At 47.1% G+C, this 27,203-nt stretch overlaps 1 protein-coding gene across 2 annotated transcripts; it reads left to right on the top strand.

Annotated features, from left to right (window-relative positions):
- Positions 1-11,059: 11,059 nt before the first annotated feature.
- SH3BP5L (SH3 binding domain protein 5 like) lies at positions 11,060-25,260 on the top strand. 2 transcript variants are annotated; one of them, XM_041752433.1, is made up of 7 exons: positions 11,060-11,316; positions 11,824-12,431; positions 19,011-19,073; positions 19,239-19,367; positions 21,552-21,713; positions 22,659-22,832; positions 23,388-25,260. In XM_041752433.1, the coding sequence occupies exons 2-7, from the start codon at positions 12,249-12,251 to the stop codon at positions 23,856-23,858; spliced, it is 1,182 nt and encodes a 393-aa protein (XP_041608367.1). In that variant the 5' UTR covers positions 11,060-11,316; positions 11,824-12,248; the 3' UTR covers positions 23,859-25,260. The 2 variants fall into 2 exon arrangements, with proteins under 2 accessions (XP_041608367.1, XP_041608366.1); XM_041752432.1 differs by lacking the exon at positions 11,060-11,316 and adding an exon at positions 11,326-11,458.
- The last annotated feature ends 1,943 nt before the right edge of the window (positions 25,261-27,203 follow it).

The following is a 27,203-nucleotide window of genomic DNA, read 5'->3' as shown; positions in this document are numbered from 1 at the left end:
CACTGCTCACCTACCTACATTTCTCTCAGCCTGGAATATACTCTTACTCCTCCACCTTTCTTTATCTGCCAAAGTCCTGCTTATCCTTCACAACTCTGTTTAAATGCCAATCCACTTCAAAGTGAAAAACATATTTCTGGGGATCCCTGGATGGCTTAGCGGTTTGGCGTCTTCCTTCGGCCCAGGGCGTGATCCTGGAGTCCTGGGGTCGAGTCCCACATCAGGCTCTTTGCATGGAGCCTGCTTCTGCCTTCTGCCTCTCTCTCTCTCTCTCTCTCTCTCTCTCTCTTTCTGCCTCTCATGAATAAATGAATAAAATCTTAAAGAAAAAAGAAAAACATATTTCCTTTCTGACCACTAGAATTGTTCATCTAGAAATTCTGTAAGTATTTATCTGAAAATGTGTTGCCTTTCAGGCCACAAGACATATGAATACCTTCTGTATTTAATATCATTTATCATATACTTCAAAACTGTGTCTGTGTCTCATCTCCCCTACTAAACCATAAGCTTAAGGGCATTCTTACTGAATGCACTTTTCCAAATGCCTGCTTATGTTCAAGGAAGTGGGTTGTTGAGTATTAGAGACAAAACAGAAACGGAGTCTTTGAGGAGTGTTGTGGGAAGACAGACCTCCATAGACTATACCTTCCCACGATATATCAGGTGTAAAGTGGTATAAAGCTAGAACAGGAAGAGTGGGACAATTCTGCTATAGGTCATCAGAAAATTTCATAGATTAAACATGTATCCAAGATTTTGTATCAGGATGATGATGACAATTATTTCCATGTCCTGGGAGCTTTCTGCCAAGGTAGAGATACTGGGATTTGGTTGGGCAGAGAGATGGGATAAGCACGAAAGTAGTTTCCATACTCTTGCTCTAGACTGAGGACAAAATATTAGTATATGCAGATCAGAATTCTCTGGAGGATGTTGAGTGGGGCAGGACAGGCGTTCTAGAAAATGGAGATGTTGAGAAAGGAAACTCAAAGAAATTTGGCTAATTTGAAGAATCTCTCTCTTCCACACAAGTCTTTTTTTTTTTTTTTTAAGATTTTACTTTTTATTCATGAGACAAAGAGAGAGAGAGGCAGACACACAGGAAGAGGGAGAAGTAGGCTTCCTGCAGGGAGCCGGATGTGGGACGAGATCCCAGGACCAGGATCATGCCCTGAGCTGAAGGCAGATGCTCAACCGCTGAGCCACCCAGGGGTCCCTCCCTTCCATGAATCTTTATTGAGGACACACTGAGTTTCACCTGCCTAGGCAGGTGAAATGTGCCCATAGCATGGCCTTACAGTGTGGTTAGAAGAATCTATGCCACAGTCAAGAGTTTAGGCTTCTGTCACTGGGCAGGGGAGGAGCCATGGGGCGTCAGGTTTTGTAAAAACTAGGAAGTTAGGGGATCCCTGGGTGGCTCAGCGGTTTGGCGCCTGCCTTTGGCCCAGGGCACGATCCTGGAGTCTCGGGATTGAGCTCCTGGCATGGAGCCTGCTTCTCCCTCCTCCTGTGTCTCTGCCTCTTTCTCTCTCTCTCTCATAAATAAATAAATACATCTTTTTTTTTTTTAAAAAAAAAGACTAGGAAGTTAGAGGTGAAAAGGTGAAGCTATGAGAGTGGATGACATTTCCCAAAGAGGCTGTGGGTGGGTAAGAAGGGAACTAAAGGTAGAACCCTGGAGCCCTAGCCTCTAAAAGGAGGCAGCTGTAGAAGGGGCAATCAGTAAGGACTTTTAGAAAAGTGACTGCTGGGCAGTCCCAGTGGCTCAGCGGTTTAGCGCTGCCTGCAGTCCAGGGTGTGATCCTGGAGTGATCCTGGAGTCCCGGGATTGAGTCCCGCATTGGGCTCCCTGCATGGAGCCTGCTTCTCTGTGTCTCTATGAATAAAATCTAAAAAAAAAAGGGGGGGGGACAATCAAGACAGGGTGAGGTTTTTTTTTTTTTTTTAAGATTTATTTATCTATTTTAGAGGCACACATAGAAGGAAAGAGAGAATCCCAAGCAGACTCTGCCCTGAGCACAGAGCCTGACACGGTGCTTGATCCCACGACCCCAAGATCAGACCTGAGCTGAAACCAAGGGTCAGACAAAACTGACTGAGCCACCCATGAGCCTCTAGACAGGGTGAGGTTTTGGATCCCATGTGAGAAAACGGTGGTCCATGCCTAATGCTTGCATAAGCCCGGTAATATCATAGCAATGTCAGTCCATTGAGTTTGATCAGAGGGCACTCTTAGTGGTTTAAAAGGAGAGATAGGGACAGAAAAGGGGAGTAAAAGTACTGTTCATTGTGGGCATGTGGAACATATTGCAGTTGAGAGGCGAATGAAAGGTAAATAAGCAGAGTTAAGGGTATAGACCACTATTTCAATCCCTTGTTTGAAATGTGATCCTGATCAAATGAAATTTGGAAAGCTTGCTGTTACAGTGATATAAAGCCTGAGAACAGTTTCAATTTCATTTTGTTCCTGTATTACTAAATACAATTAAGCATTCCAATTTCAGTCCCATTTACAATAAAAACATTGGCCTCTAGAACATGATAGCTTCTTTTGCTTCCCAAATAACGCCACAGATGTCAACTGGCAGTTTTCCAATAGTGGAAAGAACCAAGTACAGTAAAGTGAAATCTAACAATCTAGAATGAGAACAGAAAGAACAGACAACCTAATAAAATTCTGAATTGCAGATTTTATTGTTTTAAGAATGAGGGTTTTTATTAATTTCAAGTTGCAAGCATATTGTAAAATCAGGTCAAAATGGTTTTCAGGAAATAATAGACAGCTTACAAATTACATCAATAGCAAATTAATTTTAATGACATGACATAGAGTATTTTTTTTGACATAGAGTATTAAATGTCCTTTCATTATTTTCCTTCAAATTTTTATTTAAATTCCAGTTAACATATAATATTGGTTTCAGGAGAATTTAGTGATTTATCATTTGCATATAACACCCAGTGCCTGTCATAACAAGTGTTCTCCTCTAGGATTTTGATGTTTCCTCATGTAGGTCTTCCATCCATATAGGATTTATTTTTGTGTATGGTATAAGAAAGTGGTCCAGTTTTCCCAACGCCATTTGTTTAAGAGATTGTCTTTTTTTGCATTTGATATTCTTTCCTGCTTTTTTTTAAAGATTTGATTTATTTATTCATGAGAGAAACACACACAGAGAGAGAGGCAGAGACATAGTCTGAGAGAGAAGCAGGCTCCATGAATGTGGGACTCTAGCCCAATGTGGGACTCTATCCTGGGACTCCAGGATCATGCCCTGAGCTGAAGGCAGAGGCTCAACCGCTGAGCCACCCAGGTGTCCCTTTCTTGCTTTGTTGAAGATTAGTTGACCATATAGTTGTGGGTCCATTTCAGGGTTTTCTGTTCTGTTCCACTGACCTACGTGTTGTGGTGCCTATACCCTACTATCCTGATGACTACAGCTTTATAATACAGCTTGAAGTCTGGAATGATCTTGCATTCACCTTTGCTTTCCTTTTTCAAGATTGTTTTGGTATTCAGGGTCTTTTGTGGTCCCCTACAAATTTTAGGATTATTTCTTTTAGCTCAGTGAAAAATGCTGATGGTATTTTGAGAGGGATTGCATTAAATGTGTAGTTTGCTTTTGGGTAGTATTAATTTTTTGTCTTAATTTAAAGAGCATGCTTAGAGGGAAGCAAGTCATAGGAGAGTCTTAACTATAGAGAACAAACTGAAGGTTTGGAGGAGAGGTGGGCTGGGGATGGGTATTAAGGAAGGCACTTGTGTTGATCACTGAGTGTTTATATGTAAGTAATGAATCACTAAATTCTGCTCCTGAAACCAGTATTACATCATATTTTAATTAATTAGAATTTATTTTTTGAAAGAATTTATTTATTTATTCATGAGAGACACAGAGAGAGACGGAGACATAGGCAGAGGAAGAAGCAGGCTCCCCACAAGAAGCCTGATCCTGGGCAGCCCCAGTGGCTCAGCGGTTTAGCACTGCCTTCGGCCCAGGGCAGGATCTTGGAGACCCAGGATTGAATCCCACATCAGGCTCCCTGCATGGAGCCTGCTTCTCCCTCTGCCTATCTCTATGTTCTCAAGAATAAATAAATAAAAAATCTTTAAAAAAAAAAAAAAGCCTGATCCCTTGGATCCGGACTTGGATCAAGTCCTGGCTTGATCCTGGCTCAACTGTTGAGCCATCCAGGCATCCCACTAATTAGAATTTAAATACAATTTTAATTAATTTCTATTTCTATTAATTAATTTTTAATAGAAAATTATTGGAGGTTGTGCAGCTTTAAGTGTGCAGCCAACTTCAAAGTCTCAGGCACTGATTCAATCAGAGACTGCTACTTATTTTTACATTTATGCAGGTAAACTAATTGTAAAAGCTCTAGTAAACTAGATACAGACAAACTGGATAAACTTGGTGTAACACAAAACTGGAATATTAGTTGAGAGGATAAAGATCAACTTTGTTTAAAAAAGAAGCTCTTTGGCTGAATACTTACCATTTACATCAACATGGATAGAACTGGAGGGTATGATGAGTTGTGAAAAAAGTCAATCAGAGAAAGACAATTATCATATAGTTTCACTAATATGTGGAATATAAGAAACAGCATAGAGGAGCATAGGGGAAGCGAGAGAAATTGAATGGGAAGTCATTAGAGAGGGAGAAAAACCATGAGAGACTCTTAACTCTAGGAAACAAACAGGGTTGCTGGAGGGATGGGGAAGGGGGGATGAGGTAACTGGGTGAGGGGCATTAAGGAGAGCACATGATGAGATGAGCACTGGGTGTTATACAACTGATAAATTATTGAACACTACATCTGAAACTAATGATGTACTATATGTTTGCTAATTGAATTTAAATTAAAAAACACAAGCTTTTTCCTATTCTTTAATGATGTTTAAGTCCTTAATGGTGAAATTTCTTAGTCTTCTTTTCCTCCACCACTCGAAATTTCTTAGTCCTAATGCTAGCTTTTTTTAAAGTTATGTCAGACAAATGAAAAAAATGTTCAACATCACACTAGGCATCAGGGAAATACAAATCAAAACCGCAATGAGATACCACCTCACACTAGTCAGAATGGTTAAAATTAGCAACTCAGGAAACAGCAGATGTTGGCAAGGATGTGGAGAAAGGGGAAGCTCTCTTACACTCTTGGTGGGAATGCAAGCTGGCACAGCCACTCTGGAAAATGGTATGGAGATTCCTCAGGAAGTTAAAAATAGAACTACTCTATGACAAAGTAATTGCAATTCTAGGTATTTATTCAAAGGATACAAAAATAGTGGTTCAAAGGGTCACATGCACCCCAATGTTTATAGCAGCAATGTCCTCTGTAGCTAAAACATGGGAAGAGCCCAGATGTCCATCAACAGATGGATAAAGATGAAGTGGTGTATATATACAATGGAATATTACTCAGCCATCAAAAGAATGAAATCATGCCATTTGCAACAACATGGATAGAACTAGAGGGTATTATACTATATGAAATCAGAGAAAGACAAATATCATATGATTTCATTCATATGTGGAATTTAAGAAACAAAACATGAACACTGGGAAGGGAAGGAAAAATAAAGTAAGATGAAAATAGGGGGGCAAATCATAAGAGACAGTAAACTTTAGGAAACAAACAAGGTTGCTGGAAGGCCATGTGTAGGGGGAAGGGATAATCGGGTGATGGGCATTAAGGAGGACGCTTGATGTAATGAGCACTTGGTGTTATATAAAAATGTTGATCACTAAATTCTACCCCTAAAACTAACAATACAGTATATGTTAACAAAATTGAATTTAAATAAATTAAAAAAAAAGAAATAAAAGTTCTACCAGATAAAAATTATGTTCAATGGGCAGCCTGGGTAGCTCAGTGGTTTAGCACTGCCTTCAGCCCAGGGTGTGGTCCTGGAGACGCAGGATCGAGTCCCGTATCAGGCTCCCTTCATGGAGCCTGCTTCTCCCTCTGCCCGTGTCTTTGCCTCTTTCTCTCTCTCTCTCTCTCTCTCTCTCTCTCTCTGTGTGTGTCTCTCCTGGATTAATAAGTCAAATATTTTTTTAAAAAATTATGCTCGGGCAGCGCTGGTGGCTCAGCGGTTTAGAGCCGCCTACAGCCCAGGGCCTGATCCTGGAGACCGGGGATCAAATCCAATGTCAGGCTCCTTGCATGGAGCCTGCTTCTCCTTCTGCCTGTCTCTGCCTCTCTCTGTCTCTCTCCTCTCTGTGTATTCTCATGAATAAACAAATAAAATCTTCAAAAAAAAAAATTTAAAAAAATAAAAATAAAAAATTACGTTCAAAACTGACATGTAGGAATCACTGGTTCACAAAATATTTGGAAAATGAGCTTAAAATATGAGATATAGCTTTTAGGGGAGAATTAAAGTAAAATACATGGTAAGAATAAAATCACTATGATTGAAATCACTTTAAAAAAATTAAATTCAATTAACTAACATACATACATCAGTAGTTTCAGATGTAGAGTTCAATAATTCATCATTTGCATAGAACACCCAGTGCTCATCACATCACGTGCTCTCCTTAATGCCCATCACCCAGTTACTCCATCCCCACATCCACCTCCCCTCTAGCAACCTTCAGTGTATTTCTTGTCATTAAGTTTCTCATGGTTTTTCTCTGATAACTTCCCATTCAGTTTTCTCTCCCTTCCCCTATGATCCTCTGCACTGTTTCTTATATTCCACATACGAGCAAAAACGTATAATTGTCTTTCTCTGACTTATTTTGCTCAACATAATAATCGAAACCACTTTCAAGGCATTTTAGGAGCAGTAGTGTATAATGTTAAATACTTTTCTGTATAAAGCTTAGTTGAGGCCCTAGACTGACTTCATGACTGGTGTGTCACTTACCAGCAGTACCACCGTGGGCAAGCTATTTAACCTCTAGTTCTTCAATTTCCTCAGTTGTAAAGTGGAGGTACAGTATACTCCAGTTAGTTGTCATGAGGAACAATGATAGATACAAACTCACGCAGAACAGTTCCTGGTAGAGAGTTAACACCGCATATGTGTTCACTGTTTTTATGATTCAATAAGATGACAAGCTAAGGGGAATATAATTTATTTCTCAAAAATCTAGCAGGTTTAACAAGAGTAGAAATAATTTAGGTATTTTAAATAATATAGGTTGTCCCTTTAATTAACATTTATTAGCAAACTTTACATCATATATTTCTCAGAGCAAGTTTCCAACCAATTTTTTAATAAAAGCTTATTGAAGCATAATTGACATACAGAATCTCTATATTGAAATGTACAGTTTGAACAGGTGCCTGATAGTTCACTGTGATCTTACAGTGGTTAATACTCTGTGCTGATATGTACAATTTGAAAAGTCCTAACGTATGTATATACAGATCATATCCTCATTACAATCAAGATAGAGAACACATCCACTACCTGCAAGTCTGCGTTATCATTCTGTCCTCTCTCCTTCCTTTCCCCTGGCAACCACTGATCTGCCTTCTGTCACTATATATTAGTAATCAATTATGTTTCATTACCAGACGGTGGTATGTATTAAAATATTTGACTCAAGGTAGGGAAAAAAAAAAGACCATAGAAAGGTAGTTTTGTTGGTAGGAAAAAAAAACAAACTACAAGAAGAGTTTTTAAAGATGAAGGTAATTTAGAGTATTTCTGTTAAGAAATTAAAAAAAAAGTTACCAATAAAAGCTTGATGGGGAAAAAAAAAAAAGCTTGATGGGGTGCTTGGGTGGCTCAGTTGGTTAAACTTCCTACTCTTGATTTTGGCTCAAGTCATGATCTCAGGGTCATGAGATGGGGCCCTGCATGGGGCTCCACATTGGGTGTGGAGCCTGCTTGAGATTCTATCTCCCTCTGCCCCTCCACACCCCAGCTTGCACTTTCTCTAAAAAATAAAATAAAAATAAAAGCTTGGGAAAAATTTTACTTCACTGATGAAGAGTTGACTTGTCACTAACACTGTCAATTTACTAGATAGTATCACATCTTTATGTGGCTTTCATATTTTTACATCTCATTTATCAACTCAGTCAACAGGGTTGATAGGTTATCTGTCAGGGCTTGGAAGAAGGCACACTTGTGGCAAAGAGATCATGTATACCTGTGCTGTCCAATGCATTAGCCTCTAACCACATATGGCTATTTATTATTTTTTTAAGGATTTTATGTTTTAAATAATCTTTACACCCAACATGGGGCTTGAACTCACAACCCAGAGATAGAGTTGCACACTACTCTGACTGAGCCAGCCAGGCGCCCCCACATATGGCTACTTAAACTTAATTTAAAATTTAGTTGAGTTGCAGTAGCCACACTTTAAAGTTTTGAGTGTCCCACCCATGGCTAGTGAATACCATATTGGACACTGCAGATACAGAAATTTCTATCACTGCTGAAAGTTCTAGTGGACAGAGTTGATTAAGAAGCCTCTTGAGGTACATGATCTACAAAGGAGGTGGGGAGGGTCTCAACTGGAGCAATGGAAATGTAATGGAGAGGAGGGATCTCTTAAGATACTTACTGTACTGCAGAGTGAAGATAGGGGGATACATTTAGGAGGTCTTCTAGGTTTTTCCCTATGTAAATGGGTGGATGGTAGAACCATTCACCAAGAAAAGAAATATAGAAGAAGTAGGATTGGGAAGTGGAAATCAGATCTAAACTCAGGGAGAGGCAACCCTTGCACAGGCCAGAGGTCTGAGAAGCTGCTGGATCTCAGAATGTGATCTGAGGGGAGTTTGAGTGGAGGTAGGGGTCCAAGAAAGGAACCATGGGTAGGGGCCATGCACTTTGGCAAGAGCTCTCAGAGAAAGTAGGCTGCATGACATATAAGATGGTCATAGTGTAGCATCAGAGCCTGAGAAGTCTAGGCATGCAGGGTAAGGTTTTCAAACATGAGCGGGTAATGAAATCAATGGTCTCCACCAGTATATATCTATATATCTATATCTATATCTATATATGGAAAGCAAGAGTATGCTTTGCATAGAATTTGAGTAAAAATCTTTTCCTTAAACTTTTGTATATTTACACAAATATATGTACACTTGTTACAAGGTAAAACATTTTTGGGTTGTAGTCCTATTTGTTTGAATGTCAACTGATTTATAAAGGGAGTACTGCACACTATAAGCTACATGCAAACTGGAACAAGTGTCTTTTTCCTCATTACCTAAAATCGTGGCACACAGTAGCTCAGTAAAGACATAATGCATGAAGGAATGAGTCAATAGGCCAGAGAAATAAGGGAAACCCAGGACAAGGGTGACTCAAAAGCTAAAGAAGGAAGAGAGAGAATAAATAGCCCAATATCAGGTGTCGGTCATTTGGTGATATTCAGAGCATGGATGACACCTCATATCTGCAATTTCTGTGGATTGACAGAAGCTAGACTGCAGAAGTAAATGGGAAGGGAGTAGAAAGGACACATAGGACAATGGAGTAACTGGTTTTGTACTGAAATTGTGAAAGTTCAGTATGTGTCTGAAAGAGATCTAGGAAAGGCAAGCTGTAGAACTGTACTGCCCAATAATGGAATCATTTGCCAAATGTGGAGATTTAAATTAGCATTACATTTAAAAAAGCTGTTCCTTCAGAATACTAGCTCCATTTCAAGTGCTCCATGGTCACATGCGGCCGGTGGTTACCACTCCTCAGAGCTGACAGAAAATTTCCAACATTGCAGACAGTCTATTGGAGAGTGCAGTTCTAGGAGAAAGTTTTAGTTCATCGTGCCTGTCCTGGCCCCACAGGACAAGCCAGCACTGCTCCCAAACTCCTCCTACCAGAAACATTATCCAACTATAGCAGAGAAACTGCTGGAGCTATTACAATCAATAAATGGCACTATACGTGTCTCAGTGAAGGTCAACCCTAGAAAAGGCCAGGGGAGATACCAGGGAGGCTACCGAACTTCAGGATGTGACCCAGGAGGAGTCTGGGCAAAACAGGTCTTCGTGTCATCCCAGCCAACGCAAAACCATGTGACAAGCCTTTCTAACTAACGACTGAATGCACAGGGAAAGGAGCTGCGGGACAAGGTGTTGGGGCGGCAGACGAGGCTTCGTGCTGGGGAGAAGAGGCTGGGGAGTTCGGGCTCGGCGAGACGGAGACGCAGCGTCAAGCGGGGCATCCCTGCAGGGAAATTCCAGGTCTAATAATTAAAGTTACCAGAAGGTAATAGATACTACATCTGGTTTCCGAACGTGGCTCTCTCAGTAACGAGAAGGAATGCGACGGGAGACAGGTGTTAGCGCCGGTAAGCTCTGTCTACTTAGACGCTTTAAGTCGGACTCCCACTGACTCACTGCATTAGTCACTTGTAGAATTTCGAAAATAAAACGTCTAACTTTGTGGACAAAACAAAACAACCTCTCAAGTCGTTTTTAAAGGAATATACTTGGCTCGACTTCTTTAAAAAGCTTTTCTTTTTTTCGGGGGTGGGGTGGGGTGTGTGTGTGTGTGTGTTCCTGTGGTGAGGGAATGGAGGAAATCCAAAGAGAAGAAAGAATATTCAGCGCGTTTGCCTTCCCTGCCTCGGGGTCAACCTTGAGGTGGCGCTCAGTCAGTTAGGTCTTCTGCAAAAACAAAACATGAATCCTCCTGTCTTCCCCCTAGGCTGTGCCTGTGACACAAGGTGAGGAGCGGGTCGCCGAGGTCAGGTCCTCTCACGGACACGCGTGGCAGCGCGACACACCGAGTTCGGGCGCCTGGGGTTCTGGTCAGTGCTCACCGGGCAACCAGGTCCGGGGTGGGGGGGAGGCCCGGCTGGAGAAGGGCTTGCGGGGCGCCGCGCCGAGGAGCACATTGGCCTGTGAGAACTGTCCGTCTGGACCGCGTTACTAAGGGCATCGCTGGCTTGGCGGAGGGACCGGTGACGGCCGGAAGACGCGCTGACGCCCGACTCCCAGGACGCTGTCCCGAGACTGCGGCCGCCGCTCCTCCTCCGGCGCCGGCCCGGCCTTCCCGCGCGAGGCCGGAAGCGACTTTCCAGCGCTCCGGCGCGCAGAGCAAGATGGCGGCGCTCTCTCCGAGGCGACTGTGCCCAGTTCGTTCTAGTTGGACAGCTTCCCTATGCGCCAGGGACTCCCGACTCGCATCGCCGACCCTGCTTTTCTCAACAGAACACGCTCATGTCTCAGTTCCACCCAGCGGAGGTGGAGGCCACGCACTGCGGCGCCCAACAGCGCCGAGCGGCACCGACTAGCACTGACAGGAGAGACCGGCGCGGAGGAGACGTGGGTGCCCAGACGTGGCCCCGCCTCCCGGAGAGCGCGGGGGCAGGGCGAAAGGTCAGGAAGGCGTCGTGTGCGGGTGGCGTATTTCCGCTTCCGCCCGGCCCCGTCGCTTTTTGGTTGGACGGGCTTGTTGTGGGGAGGGAGGGGGGAGATTGTTTGCGGTGGAGGAGCTTAGTGTGCGGGAAGGTAAACTGAGGTAAGGTTCTGTGTCGGGGGGCCCGGGTGTGTGGGAGTCCTGGGGGCAGGCTGTTCGCGACTGAGGGGGGGTGCGGGGTCATCCCCGCGTTTGCAGAGAGAAGTGGGGCGGGGCTGGGGTTAGGGAGTGGATTGCGAAGCCCGGGTGGGGGGTGGAGCCCGGGCGGGCGTAGGGAAGGTAGGGGCTCGCGGGGAAGTGCGGAAGGCGCGGGCGGTCCCGAAGGGCCGAGGACAGTGGTTGCGGCGGGGTCTGGTGGACGCGTGGCGGCCGGGAGCGCGGGGCTCGGAGGCCGAGGGGCAGGAAGGGGCCGCCGGCCCGCGTGCGTCCTCATGCTGCCCGTGCGCTGGGCCTTGGTGTCCGTGCAGCTCTCCGGAGACCGTCGTCCGCAGCTTCGGGGGCCAGCCCTATCTCTCCAGCCGCCACCACAGCCTGGAGGCGCCTGCCTCCGCCCTCCCGAATGGTGCTACTCCTCGCAGGCCTCGGCCCGGGATCCACGCCCCCTCTACCCCCTGCCTTGGAGCCGGAGCTCCGGGTCCCTCCTGCCGGACGCCCCGTGACGGGGACGGAGGACCTCTACCGCAGACCGGGCTGCAGCTCCAGGAGCCCCGCCGACCACGTGAATCTTGGCCTCTAACCCAGCGTCAGGTCATACTTGTGCCCCTTCTCCCGCCGTTTGAGAAGAGAAGCCCTCCTCCTCGCTGGCCGGAGCCCAGGAAGCCCCACGCTGGGGCCCTGGTCCCAAAATGGCAGTCCTCTCCTGTGCATAGGACTGTGCCCCCTCCCCATCAGCATGGCTGAGTTCAGGCCGGCTCCGGGGGGGCGGGAGACCCCGCAGGGGGAGCTTCGGGCTGAGGTTGTAGAGGATGAAGGCCCTCGGAGCCCGGTCTCGGAGGAGCCCCCAAGAAGCGGGAGCGGCAGTACTGAGGCCAAGCTGTCTCCCAGAGAAGAGGAGGAACTGGATCCTCGAATTCAGGTGAGAAGAGCAAGAGGGGGACACCTGGGTGGCTCAGCAGCTATTCGTCTGCCTTTGGCCCAGGGCGTGATCCTGGAGTCCTGGGATCGAGTCCCACATCGGGCTCCGGAGTCCTGGGATCAAGTCCCGCCTCAGGCTCCTTACATGGAGCCTGCTTCTCCCTCTGCCTGTGTCTCTATCTCTCTCTCCCTGTGTCTCTCATGCATAAATAAAATCTTTAAAAAAAAAAAGAAAAGACCAAGAGGGAGGGAGACTCACAGCGAGCCCAGATTCCGGTTTTCCTGAAGAGCTGTGGAATCAGCGAAGAGTTAGACTTTCTCTCTGTCTGGTGGGCAGGAGCGGGAAGGAAAACCAGCCTGGCGGTAATCATGGCAGCAGTGTAGAGCGTGATGCCATGGAGAGAGCCACCTGCCCCGTGCCTGGGCTGTGTTTCTCAAGGCTTCGCTGACAAGTGAAGCAGCAAATTAGCATCAGATGCAGGGCCTCATTTAGGTCAGTGGAGAGTAGAACTGTCTGTTGTTCTCCTTTCCAAGTAAGGGGCTGTTGGCTGAGAGGTGCCAGATGAGAGGATGGGATTTGGAGATTGGGAGGTAGTAGGGAACCTTCCCTTCCTTCTCTCCTCATCAGTGCCTTCCAGGGATGCACACGTTTCACATCTTGTAAGGACTCCACAGATTGAGGCCTGTAAGGAAATCCCATGTGTTTAGGGAGTTGACCAGCCTCCCAGGTCTGAGGGTGCTGCTTGTATCCAATGAGTGGGAAAGCGGATTTATTATTGCCTTGGAGTATTTACGGGCTAGTAGTTGGTAGGATGGGCAGATCTTGGAAGGCGGCCTCAGAGCAGTGGGTGAGGAGGACAAGCACCATGCGGGTGAGATGCACGGTTGGCCAAGGTGGAGTTTTACTGTTTCCCGGCATTGACTGGGAAAGTTGCTTGGGCAGGTGAGGGCAGGAAGTTGTTGTATGTTGGGGGCTGAGTCTGCCAGAAGGTCTGGCAGTGTCTCCAAGATTCTGACGTGGCGGTGATGCACGTACATCTCTAGGTGAGCAGGAGCATCTCAGGGCTTGCATTCCTGGCCTTCTCTGCCAGCCAACCCTTATTAGATCGCTTCTGTGAGTCAAGAGGAGATCAGGTCTGGTCTGAGTATCCTCTCCACCCTCTTGGTGGAGCTTCCCTGGATGTTGAGGTGGGGTAACTGTGTCCATGCTTATATTGGAGCTGCGGTAAGCCATTCGTTTACTGGCGTGGGTCAGTTTATTTCTTCCACGTGTCATGGGTGTTGCATTGAAAACAGCTGAGTGTCTTCTGCCAATTCCATGGATTTGGATTTGTTATCTACTGAGGAAATAAGTTGTAGTGAAACTTATTGTAGTGAAGCCCGCGGTCGGGCTGAGATTGAAGCAACCTCCAGCTCCATTGTTCGTGATTTCCATGCAAGTTATGTAATCTCTGAGTTTCACCTTCATCTATAAAGTGAGGGGTTGGTCTCGCTGATTTGTGAGCACAACTCCTTGCTGTGCTTTGACATAGTCTTATGGTTCTTTCCTATCACAGCTCTTTGGCTTAGCTCTTGGTGAAAGTTTGTAGGTAGTGCTTGGGGAAAGAGTCCTGTATCTGTTCTGTGGTGTGGAGGGCTGTGTGATGCACTTCATACATCTCTTTCCAGTGTTCCTTAGTCTCCTCCAGGTGAGAATCTACCATGGGTGGTTTCTTTGCTCAGTCTCTCCTGCTCCTGTGTGTTTTTCCAGTGCCCACACAGGCAAAGGCCATAGTGTGAAGAGTCACACTCTCATGTTGCGCTGTTTGGTAAAGTAGCTGTGAGCCACGTATGGCTACTTAAGTAAAATCAATTAAAAATTAAAAAATTAAAATGCAGTTTTCTAGCTGCTGTTCATATTGCAGAAGTAGAACACCTCCATCATCATAGTTCTATTGGATGAGCTCTGTGAGGGTCACAGAGTACCAAGCAGGCATAAGATTTGCCTTGAATCCAGGGAGTTTGCAGTGTTATTGGAGTGAGAAGAACAAGCAGACCATAGTCACTCTTGTTAAACCAGGTGGCACATTGTGGAGCAGTGTGGGTTATGTAGGGAGGAAGGTCTTGTAGAGGCTTCCCCCTTTGATGGCACACTTGTGGCTGGGACAGTGCTCTGCCCTTATCAGGGCCTCTGTGTCGTCTTACCATGTGAGAGAGGGAGCCCGATGTGATGGGCACCTCTCACAGAGAAAGCTAGTAGGATTCAGCCCTTCTGTGTTTTGGCTCCTCTAGATAAAGAGGAGATGGAGGCATGTGTCATTTGAGCTCCCTGTTGGTGTTGATGATGCATGAGACCATAGTATCCTGATAACTGTGTTTCAGTGCTTTAAAGGGATTTTCAGTATATTTTGTGGGTCTCCGCCAACAGATCCATCATAATCCACCAGCAAGTTTTAAAAACACCCATTCCAGGGAACCCTGGGTGGCGCAGCGGTTTAGCGCCCGTCTTTGGCCCAGGGCGCGATCCTGGAGACCCGGGATCGAATCCCACGTCGGGCTCCCGGTGCATGGAGCCTGCTTCTCCCTCTGCCTGTGTCTCTGCCTCTCTCTCTCTCTCTGTGTGGCTATGTCCAGGATCGCGCCCTGGGCCAAAGGCGGGCGCTAAACCGCTGCGCCACCCAGGGATCCCAAATTTTAAAAAAAATTAAAAAAAAAATAAAAACACCCATTCCTGAGCCATGCTCAGACATGCGAATTCTGGTCTCCGTGGGGTGAGAAGTGCAGCCCACATGTCTTCACTGAGCCAAGGATATCCCAAAGGCCAGGGACTGTGTTCAGGTATTTTCTGGAACTCCGAAAAATGGTTGCCTCTAAGGCAAGGCTTGTACTCAATAGGGAAAGGGGGTTTCTTGGCAGGCAATTCATGTCCCTGTTTTCTGGTAGGATGCCTCTGGAAGTTGGTTGGAGGCCAGCTCTAGGCCTACCTGGAGTTTGCTGTCCCCCAGGGAAGGCTCTGTCTTAGTCTCCATGTCTTGACCTCAGTGTAGTAGTTCTCTGAGGCCTTCAGGCTGGTCCTCAGCTTTCTGACAGGGTCCCAGTGGAGGGAAGAAATGAAGGAGGGTGGTGCTAGGATGGTCCTGGGTCTCCTGCCCTGTGACTTTCTCAGTTCCCTTTGTGATGGGCACATTCATTCTCAGGTGAGTGGATATAGTGCCTTACCTTCTCCCTAGACTCTTCAGAGTGACTTTGCAACCTCTTTGTCCTCATCTGAAGTATCAGTTTAGTTCTCACAGGACAGTCATATTTTCCTTATTCTCAATTTTTGGGCCATGCATCACCCTGGCCCTGCATCACCATCGGCTTATGTGTTTTAATGGCCTGCACAAGGTGGGCAGGAGCATCTGTCCGCTGAGCACCCATGCCTTTGACTCAGTGGCCTGGCATCTTTGGAATGTGCCCGGTGTGCCCTGGGAAGGTCACCCTCCTTGCTGGTTGCGGGCTCACTGATGGATGATGTGTGCTGACTCAGACTTCATCATATTCAAATTCCGTTTCAGCCGCGTGCCAGGAGTCCCTGGTAGAGCAGGCCAAATGGAATGTATCGCCAATTTCCCAACACAGAGTCCTGAGTGCTCGTTGACTCCCACTCAGCCTTGTCCTGGGTTTGTCCCAGCCTGATTGTTCACCCTGCCCTCTAGCCTATTCTCTTTCCCAGTATCCTGGTCATGTTAGAAAGAGCTTTGTAACTTTGTGATCAAAAGATTTTTTTAGGGGGAATCCCTGGGTGGCTCAGTGGTTTGGCCCTGCCTCTTCGGCTCAGGACATGATCCTGGAGACCGGGATCAAGTCCCACATCGGGTTCCCTGTGTGGGGCCTCTCTCTCTGCCTGTGTCTCTGCCTCTCTCTCTGTGTCTTTCATGAATAAATAAATAAAATCTTTTTTTTTTTAAAAGGTTTTTTTAATTGCTGGAAGTGCTGTGTGGATGCAAGGTCCCTTATAGAAAGAAGTACCTGCTCCTGCCCTTAGCTGATAGCTGGAGCCGTTCACATCCTTTTTCGAGACTTATGTAGAGCCGTCAGCTCCTGTGATGATCTTACTAGGATCTGGGAGCACTTTGGGCTGTGGAACTGAGTAGGATCCAGTCTTGAACCTTGGTTTGCCTATGGCAGTGTTGCAGGATGGCCTTTAGTGACCTCCTCTTCTCTAGAATCAGTGTATTGCCTCCTAAGGGGCATGTCCTCTTTCTACCAGGACTGTGGTTTTTCTAGGTGATTGTACTCCTGTCTTCTCTGAGGCATCCATCCAAGGATATGCTTAGTCCTAGGATGGTGGTCACAATAGCAGGAAAGCTGGATTCCACATCAGGTCCTAAATCCAGTTTCAATTCTGCCCCTAACTCCCCACTTCATTGTTTCTTATCTAGCAAATTTGAATGAGCTGAGAAAGAATGTTCTTACAGGAGCTGCTGAAAGCACTGTTACTTCCCCTCCCAGATAGTCTGAAACCCACCACAGGCTTCAGCAAGCTGGAGGAGACTAGGTCCACAGTGGGAGAGGTGGTCTCTCATCCTGACAAGAATTCCCTTTTTTGAGGACCCTTGGAAAATTCCATCAGCTGAAGGTGATGTCCTAGGTAGGAAGGCACTGTGAAACTCTTGAGCTCTGTGTGTCACGTGGGCAGGCTCTGCCCCTGGGCCTCTTCTGAGGTCCTGTGAACTGTGTCACTTTTTATGGTTCCACAGTGTTTTATTGTGATAAACTGGGATTGTGCTTAATGAAATTGCTTATGTGCACCAACTCCTAGACCCACAGTGTCCAGTAAGGGAGCCACATGGCACTGGCCAAGTTGAGATGTGTCCTAAGGGTCAAACACATGAAGATTTCAAAGGCATAGGTTAAAAGGAATGTAAAATTCTTTTATGATTTATTTGATAAACATGTTAAAATTATAGTATTTTGGATATAGTGGATTAAATGGAATGTATTGTTAATAATGTAATCTGTTTGCTTTTGCATTTTTTAAAATGGTTGCCAAAAACTAAAAGTTCAATATGAGGCTCACAGTTTTGTTGGACGGTTCTGCTCTGTAAAGTTTAGAGCCAAATTTATGGTCTTCTTTGGAACAGGGGCTGCATTGTTGTAGGTGTGCATATTTTCATGCCCTTGTTCCTGATTCTGTTACATGTTTCTTTCTTTCACTAACATTTGGCCATATAACTTGGCTTCCTGTATTCTTACTTGCTGACTCAAATTTTTTAGGACTTTAGGACAGGTATAAAAATAAAAAGACTAAAAGAAGATCATATACTGGGTTGTTAGAAGGGCCAAATGAAGTGTGGGAGCCAGTAATGGCAGCATCACTCACTGCCAAGTGCAGGTCGTGTCTGGGTTATGGGCAGCAGGCAGACACAGGCCTGTTCCACTGTCCTGTCCAGGGGCTGTAAGGCTCCTGGGAGAGCATCCCAGAGCTGAGTGTCAGGTATTTCATTCCTCAGGAGTGTCCTTGGCATGGTGGGCTCATGAATTTTCCCTTAGGTTCTCCTTCCCTGCCACAGAATCTGTTGTGTGAGGACCTGGGGTCTCTGTCCATCTACTGCCCAAGTAGGCCTAGAAGCCCTTGAGCCATGTGATCTTCTCCCATCTTGACCTGAATTGTCTACCACACCCTCCTGATTCTGCTGCATCCTGCATTTGTCTGGCATTTGCCCTGTCCTCTGTCCTCTCCTACCTGGCATACTGCAGACAGCCTCCACTTTTGTCCCTCGGCCCTTGTAAACTTCCCACATATTGCTCAGATCCGTCTTCCTAAGCCACAGACAAGGTGGTGCCAGGCTCTGAGGGGCTCCCCCTGCCATTGGGAAAAGTTATGGTATCCTTTCTCTGTGCCCCAGCCTTACTGGCTTCTCACCTGACAAGCTGCCTGTCCCAGGCACCTGCTCTCCTGATTCCTGGTCCCCTCCTCACTGGTGCTTTTCTATGTATCCATCAAAGCCCAGCCCAGGAGCAAGTACTGTGGGTGTCCTGAGCTGGCTTTTTCTGTCCAGGTAGGTGACCCTGCTGCCCCCACCATGCCTACCTCTTACAGCTGCTTGCAGTGCTGAGAACTTCTTGCTTACTTACTAGGCCGTGAGCTCCTACCTCTTTGTTTTCTGAATTCTGGGATCTCAGGTGTGCTGAGCTGTGAAGTACATGTAGAAAACGTGATGAATGGGTGGCCACGCGGTAGTACTGTTAGAAACACAGACTAGCTCTAAGGAGACTCCTCCTCCTGGCTGGAATATGAAGAGAAGGTGGCACTGTCTGATGAAGAGAGGGCAGATTGCTGCCACTCTGCTGTGGCCCTGAGCATGTTTCATTCCCTGAATGTTGATTTACTCATTGTTAAAATGGGGGTTTAACAACCTGATGCAGAGGTGGAGTTGGGAGGATTACAGGAGACTATGTTATTAGGTCTCCTACCAGGAGCCATCCACAGAACCTCCTGCATCTCTTCCGTTCTCTAGTCAGGTGGACCTTCCCTCTGTGGGCTATGCTCCCACTCCACGTGGTTCACATGAGGTTGCTTTCCACTGCTCTCATTTTTTGCCCCTCTCTGTGGCAGGAAGAGCTAGAGCATCTCAACCAGGCCAGCGAGGAGATCAACCAGGTGGAGCTGCAGTTGGATGTGAGTGTTATTCCTTTTCTTCACCCCCTTGAGCTGGTCTCTGGAGGTGTCTCCTTCTCTCCCTGTTCAATATGGTGGCAGGGGAAGGGGCATGTATGAAAAACAAGAGGGGCTGGGACCTACACCTATGCCTTCCCTCTGCTCATGTCCCTCTCCATTTGCCAGGAGGCCAGGACCACCTATCGGAGGATCCTCCAGGAGTCAGCAAGGAAGCTCAACACGCAGGGCTCCCACTTGGGGAGCTGCATCGAGAAGGCCCGGCCTTACTATGAGGCTCGGAGGCTTGCTAAGGAGGTATGGCCAGCTGACATGCATTCCAGGAGGGCCACATGCAGAGTCTGGCCCTGTACTCTTCTATCTCTGTATGAATTGTGTGAGACAGAACACTTTCTCCTTTCTTTTTTCTCTTCTGTCTCTTCCTTTTGGTTCATGTTTCTTTTCTTTGCCCACCCCTCCATTCCTTTACCCTTTTCCTTCCCCCCCCTTTTTTTTTAACATGAATGATATGTGTTCATTATTGGAAGACTGTAATGTAACTATAAATATGAAACAAGAAGAAAATCAAAATCACCCCAAATCCTACCATGTACATGTTTCATGTTTTTTGTACATAGGATTTGTTTTTTTTTAATAATAAATTTATTTTTTATTGGTGTTCAGTTTGCCAACATACAGAATAACACCCAGTGCTCATCCCGTCAAGTGCCCCCCCTCAATGCCCATCACCCACTCACTCCCACCCCCCGCCCTCCTCCCCTTCCATCACCCCTAGTTCGTTTCCCAGAGTTAGGAGTCTTTATGTTCTGTCTCCCTGATATTTCCCACACATTTCTTCTCCCTTCCCTTATATTCCCTTTCATTATTATTTATATTCCCCAAATGAATGAGAACATACAATGTTTGTCCTTCTCCGATTGACTTACTTCACTCAGCATAATACCCTCCAGTTCCATCCACGTTGAAGCAAATGGTGGGTATTTGTCATTTCTAATGGCTGAGTAATATTCCATTGTATACATAAAACACATCTTCTTTATCCATCATAGGATTTGTTTTAACCAAATATGGTAAGGTGACAGACACAGTGAGAGCTGCCTTGAAAGGAGACTGTATTACTTAAAATTCCCAAGAAGGAAAGGCATGCCACACCATGTAGGGGAGGCACCTGGGTCAGTGAGGAGCCAGAAGAACTGAGAGGGAAGCTTGGCTCAGAGCCTTTATTGTGCTTATCATGGGAAGGAGTGGGTAAGGCACTTTGAGTTACCTCAAAGGTAACTTTGAGCAAATTTGGAATTAGATAGCTTGAATATTTGTGAGCTCTGGGTGAGGGATGGTCTCTATATTTTGGTACCTGGCCCTGGGGTAATGTAGAGCAGGTGTGAGAAATATTAGTGTGGTGTGAGAGTTAGATAAAGGGAGTGGTGGGGATTTGGATTGGTTGGTTTGCATTTGAAAAGTGTGCTCATAGAGGAGTTTACTATCTCTAGGACTTAGCCCAGGGTCATGAGGCCCCCAAGATGTCAAAGCATTGTAAAATACAGAAATTACAATTAATACAGCACAGATAGCCTCTTAGTTTTTTTTGTATCATTTTGCCAAATGAGATGACACGTGCTATTTTTATTTTTTATTTTTTAATTTTTTATTTTATTTTATTTTATTTTTTATTATTTTTATTTTTATTTTTATTTATTTTTATTTTTTAATTATGACATAATTCTGTGTTGATAAGTATACATCCTTGCTGTCAATTTTTTAAAAATTTTATTTATTTATTCATGAGAGACACAGGCAGAGGGAGAAGCAGGATCCATGCAGGGAGCCCAATGTGGGACTTGATTCTAGGACTCCAGGATCGTGCCCTGAGCCAAAGGCAGATGCTCAACCTCTGAACCACCCAGGCGTCCCACCTTGCTGTCATTTTTAAGAATTGCTTAGTATTTCCTTATTATTACTTTGTTGTTCATTCTGTAACTGAAAAGTTAAGTTTCCAGTTTTTTTTTTTTTTTTTTTTTGGTTTTTTTTTTGTAAGCATGACTCTGATGAATATTGTTGAGCACTTGTCTTACTTCCTTCAGCTTACCTGCTGAATTAGAATTGATGATCTCAGGGGTGTACTTTCTGTAAGATTTGGTCTGTGTCACTAACCACCTTGCAGCTGAAGTGGTGTGGATTTTTCTTTTTTCCCCTTAGGGCAAAAGGCCAGTGGCCTTTGTAAGTGCTGATTTCACATGCTCTCACCCCTCTAGCAGCAGCATTTTCCAATCTTTATTTCTACATTTAATTCCTTTAAATCATATCCTTACAAAATATTCTTTATAGAATGCTACTTCTTTGATATTTATCCTTAGCGCAGTTTGGGAAGCGAAGCTGATGTTGCACTGGCCTTCCTCCTTATCTTGTCCTCATCCAAGATGGGTCTCCATGGGCAGGTGGGGCTCCTTGGGGCTCCCCATCCTGATAGCCCTCTCTTCCCAGGCCCAGCAAGAGACCCAGAAGGCAGCGCTGAGGTATGAGCGGGCCGTGAGCATGCACAATGCTGCCCGGGAGATGGTTTTTGTGGCTGAGCAGGGTGTCATGGCAGACAAGAACCGGCTGGACCCCACATGGCAGGAGATGCTCAATCACGCCACCTGTAAGGTGAGCCAGTCAGTGCCAACAGGTCTTCTCAGGTTCTGCTACTTCCTTTGCTATGCTTTCATCCCATCATCTTCCTTCCTCCTTCTCCTTTCTTCCTCACTCCAACCTTTCCTCAGCTTTGATTCTGTTTCAAGCAAAACCTCTTCCTTCCTCTCTGCCCTGTTTGGCCTCTGTTAGTATACTTTGATTTTTTAAGTGTAATTTGTGTATTGTTTCTCAGCTATTCAAAGGAGAGTAGAGAGTGGGAGGATCCCTGGCATCAGCTCCAGTCTGCCACCTTCATCTTGTAAAGAAGTTAGTCCATTGAGGTTGTTACAACAAAATAACGTAGACTGCGTGGTTTAAGCTACAGTTTATCTCTTACAGTTTTGCAGGCTAGGAAGTCCAAGCTCAGATGCAGGCAGATTTGGGTGTCTGGTGAGGGCCTGGTTCCTGGTTTCTAGACAGCAGGTGATCTTTTCACTGAGTCCTCATGAGCTGGAAGGGGTAAGTGGGAGTTCTCTAAGACCTCTTTTATGAGGGTGCTAATCCCATTTAGAGACCCTCCATAACCTGATCACCTCTCAGAGGGTCCACTTCCAATGCCATCATTTTAGGGGTTAGGATTTCAACATAAGAATTTTGGAGGGATACAAACATTTAGTCTCTAGCAACAGATGTCAGCTCTTGAAGGATGGTCATTTTTTTTTTTTTTTTTAAGATTTTATTTATTTATTCATAGAGACACAGCCAGAGAGAGAGGCAGAGACACAGGCAGAGGGAGAAGCAGGCACCATGTGCGGGACTCGATCCCGGGTCTCCAGGATCACGCCCTGGGCTGTAGGCGGCGCTAAACTGCTGTGCCACCAGGATGTGCCATCCTGCCCCAGGATGGTCATGTCTTAAGAGATAAGAGCGTGGGTCCTAGATCAGTGATGTATATGTTCTCTGCCTCATCTGGGCCAGGTGAATGAAGCAGAGGAGGAGCGGCTTCGTGGTGAGCGGGAGCATCAGCGGGTGACTCGGCTGTGCCAGCAAGCTGAAGCTCGGGTCCAGGCCTTACAGAAGACGCTCCGGCGGGCCATTGGCAAGAGCCGCCCCTACTTTGAACTCAAGGCCCAGTTCAGCCAGATTCTGGAGGTAGGGGAGGGGGACTGGGAGTGGGAAGGTATGTGAACAGGCAGGAAGGGGGCAGGCATAGAATGAGGGCTGTTAGAGGGGATGGCGGTGACTCTTTGGGCCATCTCAGAGACCAGTGTGGTGGGCCAGGGTAGGCAGTACATGTGCTTAGAATGACCCATAGGAGTGGGAGTGCAGCTTGGGGAATAGGTGCTGACAGAGAATGGAGTTGAAAGGAGGCAAATGAGGAAAATTGGGAATCGGGAAACCAGGGAGATTGGGGATAAGGAACTGGCCAGATAGGGAAAGGGAACAGTGGGGCGAGGAGGGGTGGGTGGGAGTGAAGACCTGGGTAGAAGGCTTAGAGTAGCAGGCAGGGCAGGATTGCTGGGGAAGAGGAGGAGTAGACAGGGGCTGGCTGGGGGTGTAGCACTGTGGGTATGTGTCGAGTGGGGAGCTGCCCGTGGGTCTGGAAAAGTAGAGACAGGTAGAGTGCTAGTGGGGCTGAAGCGACTCAGCTCCAGAAACACGGAGAGTTGCCCCCTGGGTCACCTCACTCTGTTCCTCACTCTGCAGGAGCACAAGGCCAAGGTGACAGAGCTGGAGCAGCAGGTGGCCCAGGCCAAGACTCGCTATTCAGTTGCCCTGCGCAACCTGGAGCAGATCAGCGAGCAGATTCATGCACGACGCCGGGGCCAGTCCCCTCATGCCCCAGGCCAGCGGCGATCCTCCCCTGTGGGGGCAGAGGCTGGGCCTGATGGTGGGGAGGATGGGGACAGTGGGATCATGGAGGGGGCTGAAGGCGGGGGCCTGGAAGAGGGCAGCAGCCTGGGGCCTGGTCCTGCCCCTGACACAGACACGCTCAGCCTGCTGAGCCTGCGCACCGTGGCCTCAGACCTGCAGAAGTGTGACTCTGTGGAGCACCTGCGGGGCCTCTCTGACCACACCAGTCTGGATGGCCAGGAGCTGGGTCCCCGCAGTGGGGGACGCTGGGGTAGTGATGGTGGGGGCCGTGGGGGCCGCCATCAGCGCAGCATCAGCCTGTAGTCCATGCTCAGGGTGGCTTGTTCCTCTTCACCACCGCTGACCCATGAGGACCAGACAGGCTCCAAGCTCCCTCTCCTCAGGTTCTTGCTTCCCTTGGAGAGGTCAGGTTGGCTCTTGTCTCTGGTGGGTTTCTCCCCATCCTCGCCTTTCCAGGTCCCTCCTTGCAGGTGGCAGCTCTCTTTGCCTTATCCTTTCAGAAGGCTTTTCTCTGGCTCTCACATTTGCCCTCTCCCTGCTGGCTCCTCATGGTCTGATGCCCTTTGCTGCCCCCTTTCTGCCTTCCTTCCCTCTGTCTGGTTTTTCCCCTCAGGGAACTTGGTCTGGAAGGCACAGGGAATCCCATCAGAGAAGGTGGGTGTGGGACCTGAGTCCTGGCAGCTTGGCCCCCAGCTTGAGGAAGTAGACACGTGTCCCTTCCACTTCCCCATCTCCCGAGGAGTCTAAGGATGCTGCAGAGGCCTCTGTCCCATCCTGTCCATGTGGAACCTGTAAAATGCACTGTAGGACTGTGCCTCTGGAAAACACTACCCATTCCTTCAGTGCCCCTTCGTCATGACCCAAGCCACTTTGCTATGTGTGCCGCAAAGCAGGACTTGAAGGGTACCAGTGTCAGAGAAGGTGAAACCCGACCCCCTGTCAACATGGGAGGACACCATCAACTCCACTAGGCTCCCATGTGCATGGTGTTTTCCCCAGCTGGGCTGGGCCATTAACATTGCTGAGGTGCTAGTAAGTCTCTAACAGGGTCCGTGTTGGGGGGAGATGTGGAATGAGGTCCAGATGGTAGAGGCCCTTGCCTTTCCTGCTGCAGAGTTGGGTTTACTTTTTCTGGGTATAGGATGTTGAGCTGAATCTCAGCATCCTCCTGCAGGGTGGAGTTAGGGAATTTGGTGCTCAGCTGCTGTCCCTCTCTCTTCCCCCAAACCAAACAATACCTACTCCAGGATCCCTTGCAGGAGATGCTCAAGTTTGGCTGCAGAGCCTTCTCTGATGCAGGGAGGGGTTGCCCTGGGGTGAGGGAACCCACCCTCCATGGGGAGCAGCTCTGGGTGTTTGGTAGTGTTCCAGGCTCTATGGGGAAGCCACACCTGGATCTGGGTTCCTTGGGAGAACTGGTCCTTTCTCCTTTCCCACCCTAAGAGGTTTGAGAGCTGGACTCTAGGCAGGACAGCTGGTGTCTAGGCCTTTGTGCTGCTGCCATCACCTGGGAGGAGTGGGCTTTCATATGGAGGGTGTCTCCCTTTGCTAAGATGGTCACTATGAGAACCACTGGGTTTGAGGTGGCCATGGGTAGAGGGAGGAGAGGGAGGGAAACATGGGCATGCGTGTGTGCATGTGCTGGGGGTATGTGTGTGTGAGAGAGTGAGTGTGAGAGAAAGAAGAGGGTATGCCCCTGATTTTATTTAAATAAAATAGTTTATGTAACAGTTAACGTTTGCTGTCCCTGTTGGGGCGGGGGGGGGTCTTAATTTTGGTCAGGGTGGGGGAGACCTCCCTGTACCTGCCAGGCAGGGAGATGAGGACATTGTCAGCCACTGGTACTCCAGAAGGGATGAGGATGCCGACCCTCGATCTGGACATGTGTTGAGGAAAGGGGAGGGACAGTAGTCAGACTGTCTGACTGAAATTTCATATAGTTTTCCCTCCTGCAGTGTTTAGGGCATATTTGTACTAAGTTTTTTGTTGCTATCTAAGATTAATATAGATGAAAGCTGTCACCCAAGTCGGGACTTAACCTTTTGTGGGGTGGAAAGGATTTGATTGTGCTTGGACCCACAGTCTGTGAAATACTTGGTGGCATCAGGTTGGAGAGAGATGAGAACTTCAGGGGGTGTAGATGTGTAGAGTGAAAGTTTTGGATTGAGCAGGCTCAGCCCCAGCCCCAGAGGTGCGCCTGCATTTCGAGGCAGGTCAGGAGGGATACACCAAGGGATGGAGAAGGCACTGCAAGAGAGGAGGTTAGGAGACCCCCCTGGAACCTTGATGGGAAGTTGGTGACCTGAAGACCCTCAAGGGGCAGAGGGAAGGCCAGAGTTGGGACAGGACAGCAGTGACCCTGGTGATCTCAGGTGGCATATGGGCCATCTGGAGCCACTGTGTTGTGAGCATGCACTGCGTATCTTTTGACAGGTACTGTCCAGGTATGAGACTGCCTTACTCAAGCTGGCTTTTTATTTATATTTTAAATCTATTTTGTTTATTTATCTTAAAGATTTTTATTTATTCATGAGAGACAGGCAGAGGCAGAGACACAGGTGGAGGGAGAAGCAGGCTCCATTTCCATGCAGGGAGCCCGACATGGGCCTCGATCCCAGGACCCCCTGGGATCATGCCCTGGGCCAAAGGCAGGCACTAAACCACTGAGCCACCCAGGGATCCCCTGGCTTTTTTTTTTTTTTAAAGATTTTATTTATTTATTTATGAGAGACTCAGAGAGAGAGAGAGATGCATAGACACAGGCATAGGGAGAAGCAGGCTCCATGCAGGGAGCCCGGCGTGGGACTCGATCCCGGGTCTCCAGGATCACACTCCTGGCCGCAGGTGGCGCTAAACCGCTGCACCACCGGGGCTGCCCGCCCTGGCTTTCTTTTTAAACAAATTTATCTTTCTCGCAGTTCAGAGGATAAGTCCAAGGTCAAGCTGTCGGTAGGATTAGTTCCTTCTGAGGGTTGAACGGAAAGGATCTGTCCCAAGTCTCCTTCATTTGTAGATGTATCTTCTCCCAGTGTCTTCATCATCTTCCTTGTGTACAGGTCTGTGTTCAAATTCCTCTCATAAGGGCACTAGTCATATAGGATCAGGGTTCACTCTCATGACTTCATTTTACCTAAGTATCCTCTGCAAAGACGCTCTCTCCAAATGTCATATTCTAACTAGGTTATAGCTTCAGCCTATGGATTTTGAGGGAGACACAGTTCAGTCCATAACAGCACAAAAGCAGGTCATCACCATGAACAATGCAAATGGTATCTGATTCTCTTCTTATCCATTGCAACATCACTGGATTTAATCTACCGTTGCTTATCGGAATGGCCTTCATCCGATCTCTCTTCCTAATTGAGTGAAGTGTGGTAAGGCAGATGGGTACCAGAATATTCCCTTTATTCCTGGAAAAGTTGCGAGAATGCATGGCTTACGTCCTTGGGCAAGTAGGCCTTCTGCGATGACACTCCAGGGTCCTACTTCCCCACCCAATCATTGCTACAGGACCTGCAAGTCTCTTGGTGTGAAGGAATCCCCAGAAGGGCTGGCTGTGCCCACCCACCCTGTTTCTCTTCACAAAATCACCTCCTAGATAAGGCAAGAGTGAACATCTAGTAGAGTTAAGAGCTAATGGCGCTGTTT

Source organism: Vulpes lagopus, chromosome 4 (assembly GCF_018345385.1).
Source record: "Vulpes lagopus strain Blue_001 chromosome 4, ASM1834538v1, whole genome shotgun sequence".
Taxonomy (NCBI): domain Eukaryota; kingdom Metazoa; phylum Chordata; class Mammalia; order Carnivora; family Canidae; genus Vulpes; species Vulpes lagopus.
This window is presented reverse-complemented; position numbering and strand designations above follow the sequence as displayed.

Bases quoted from the DNA above. Each gene is read 5' to 3' on its own strand.
- SH3BP5L (XM_041752433.1), top strand. From the start codon at position 12,249: ATGGCTGAGTTCAGGCCGGCTCCGGGGGGGCGGGAGACCCCGCAGGGG. The intron at 12,432-19,010 runs GTGAGAAGAGCA...TCTCTGTGGCAG, and splicing joins AACTGGATCCTCGAATTCAG to GAAGAGCTAGAGCATCTCAA. The intron at 19,074-19,238 runs GTGAGTGTTATT...TCCATTTGCCAG, and splicing joins AGGTGGAGCTGCAGTTGGAT to GAGGCCAGGACCACCTATCG.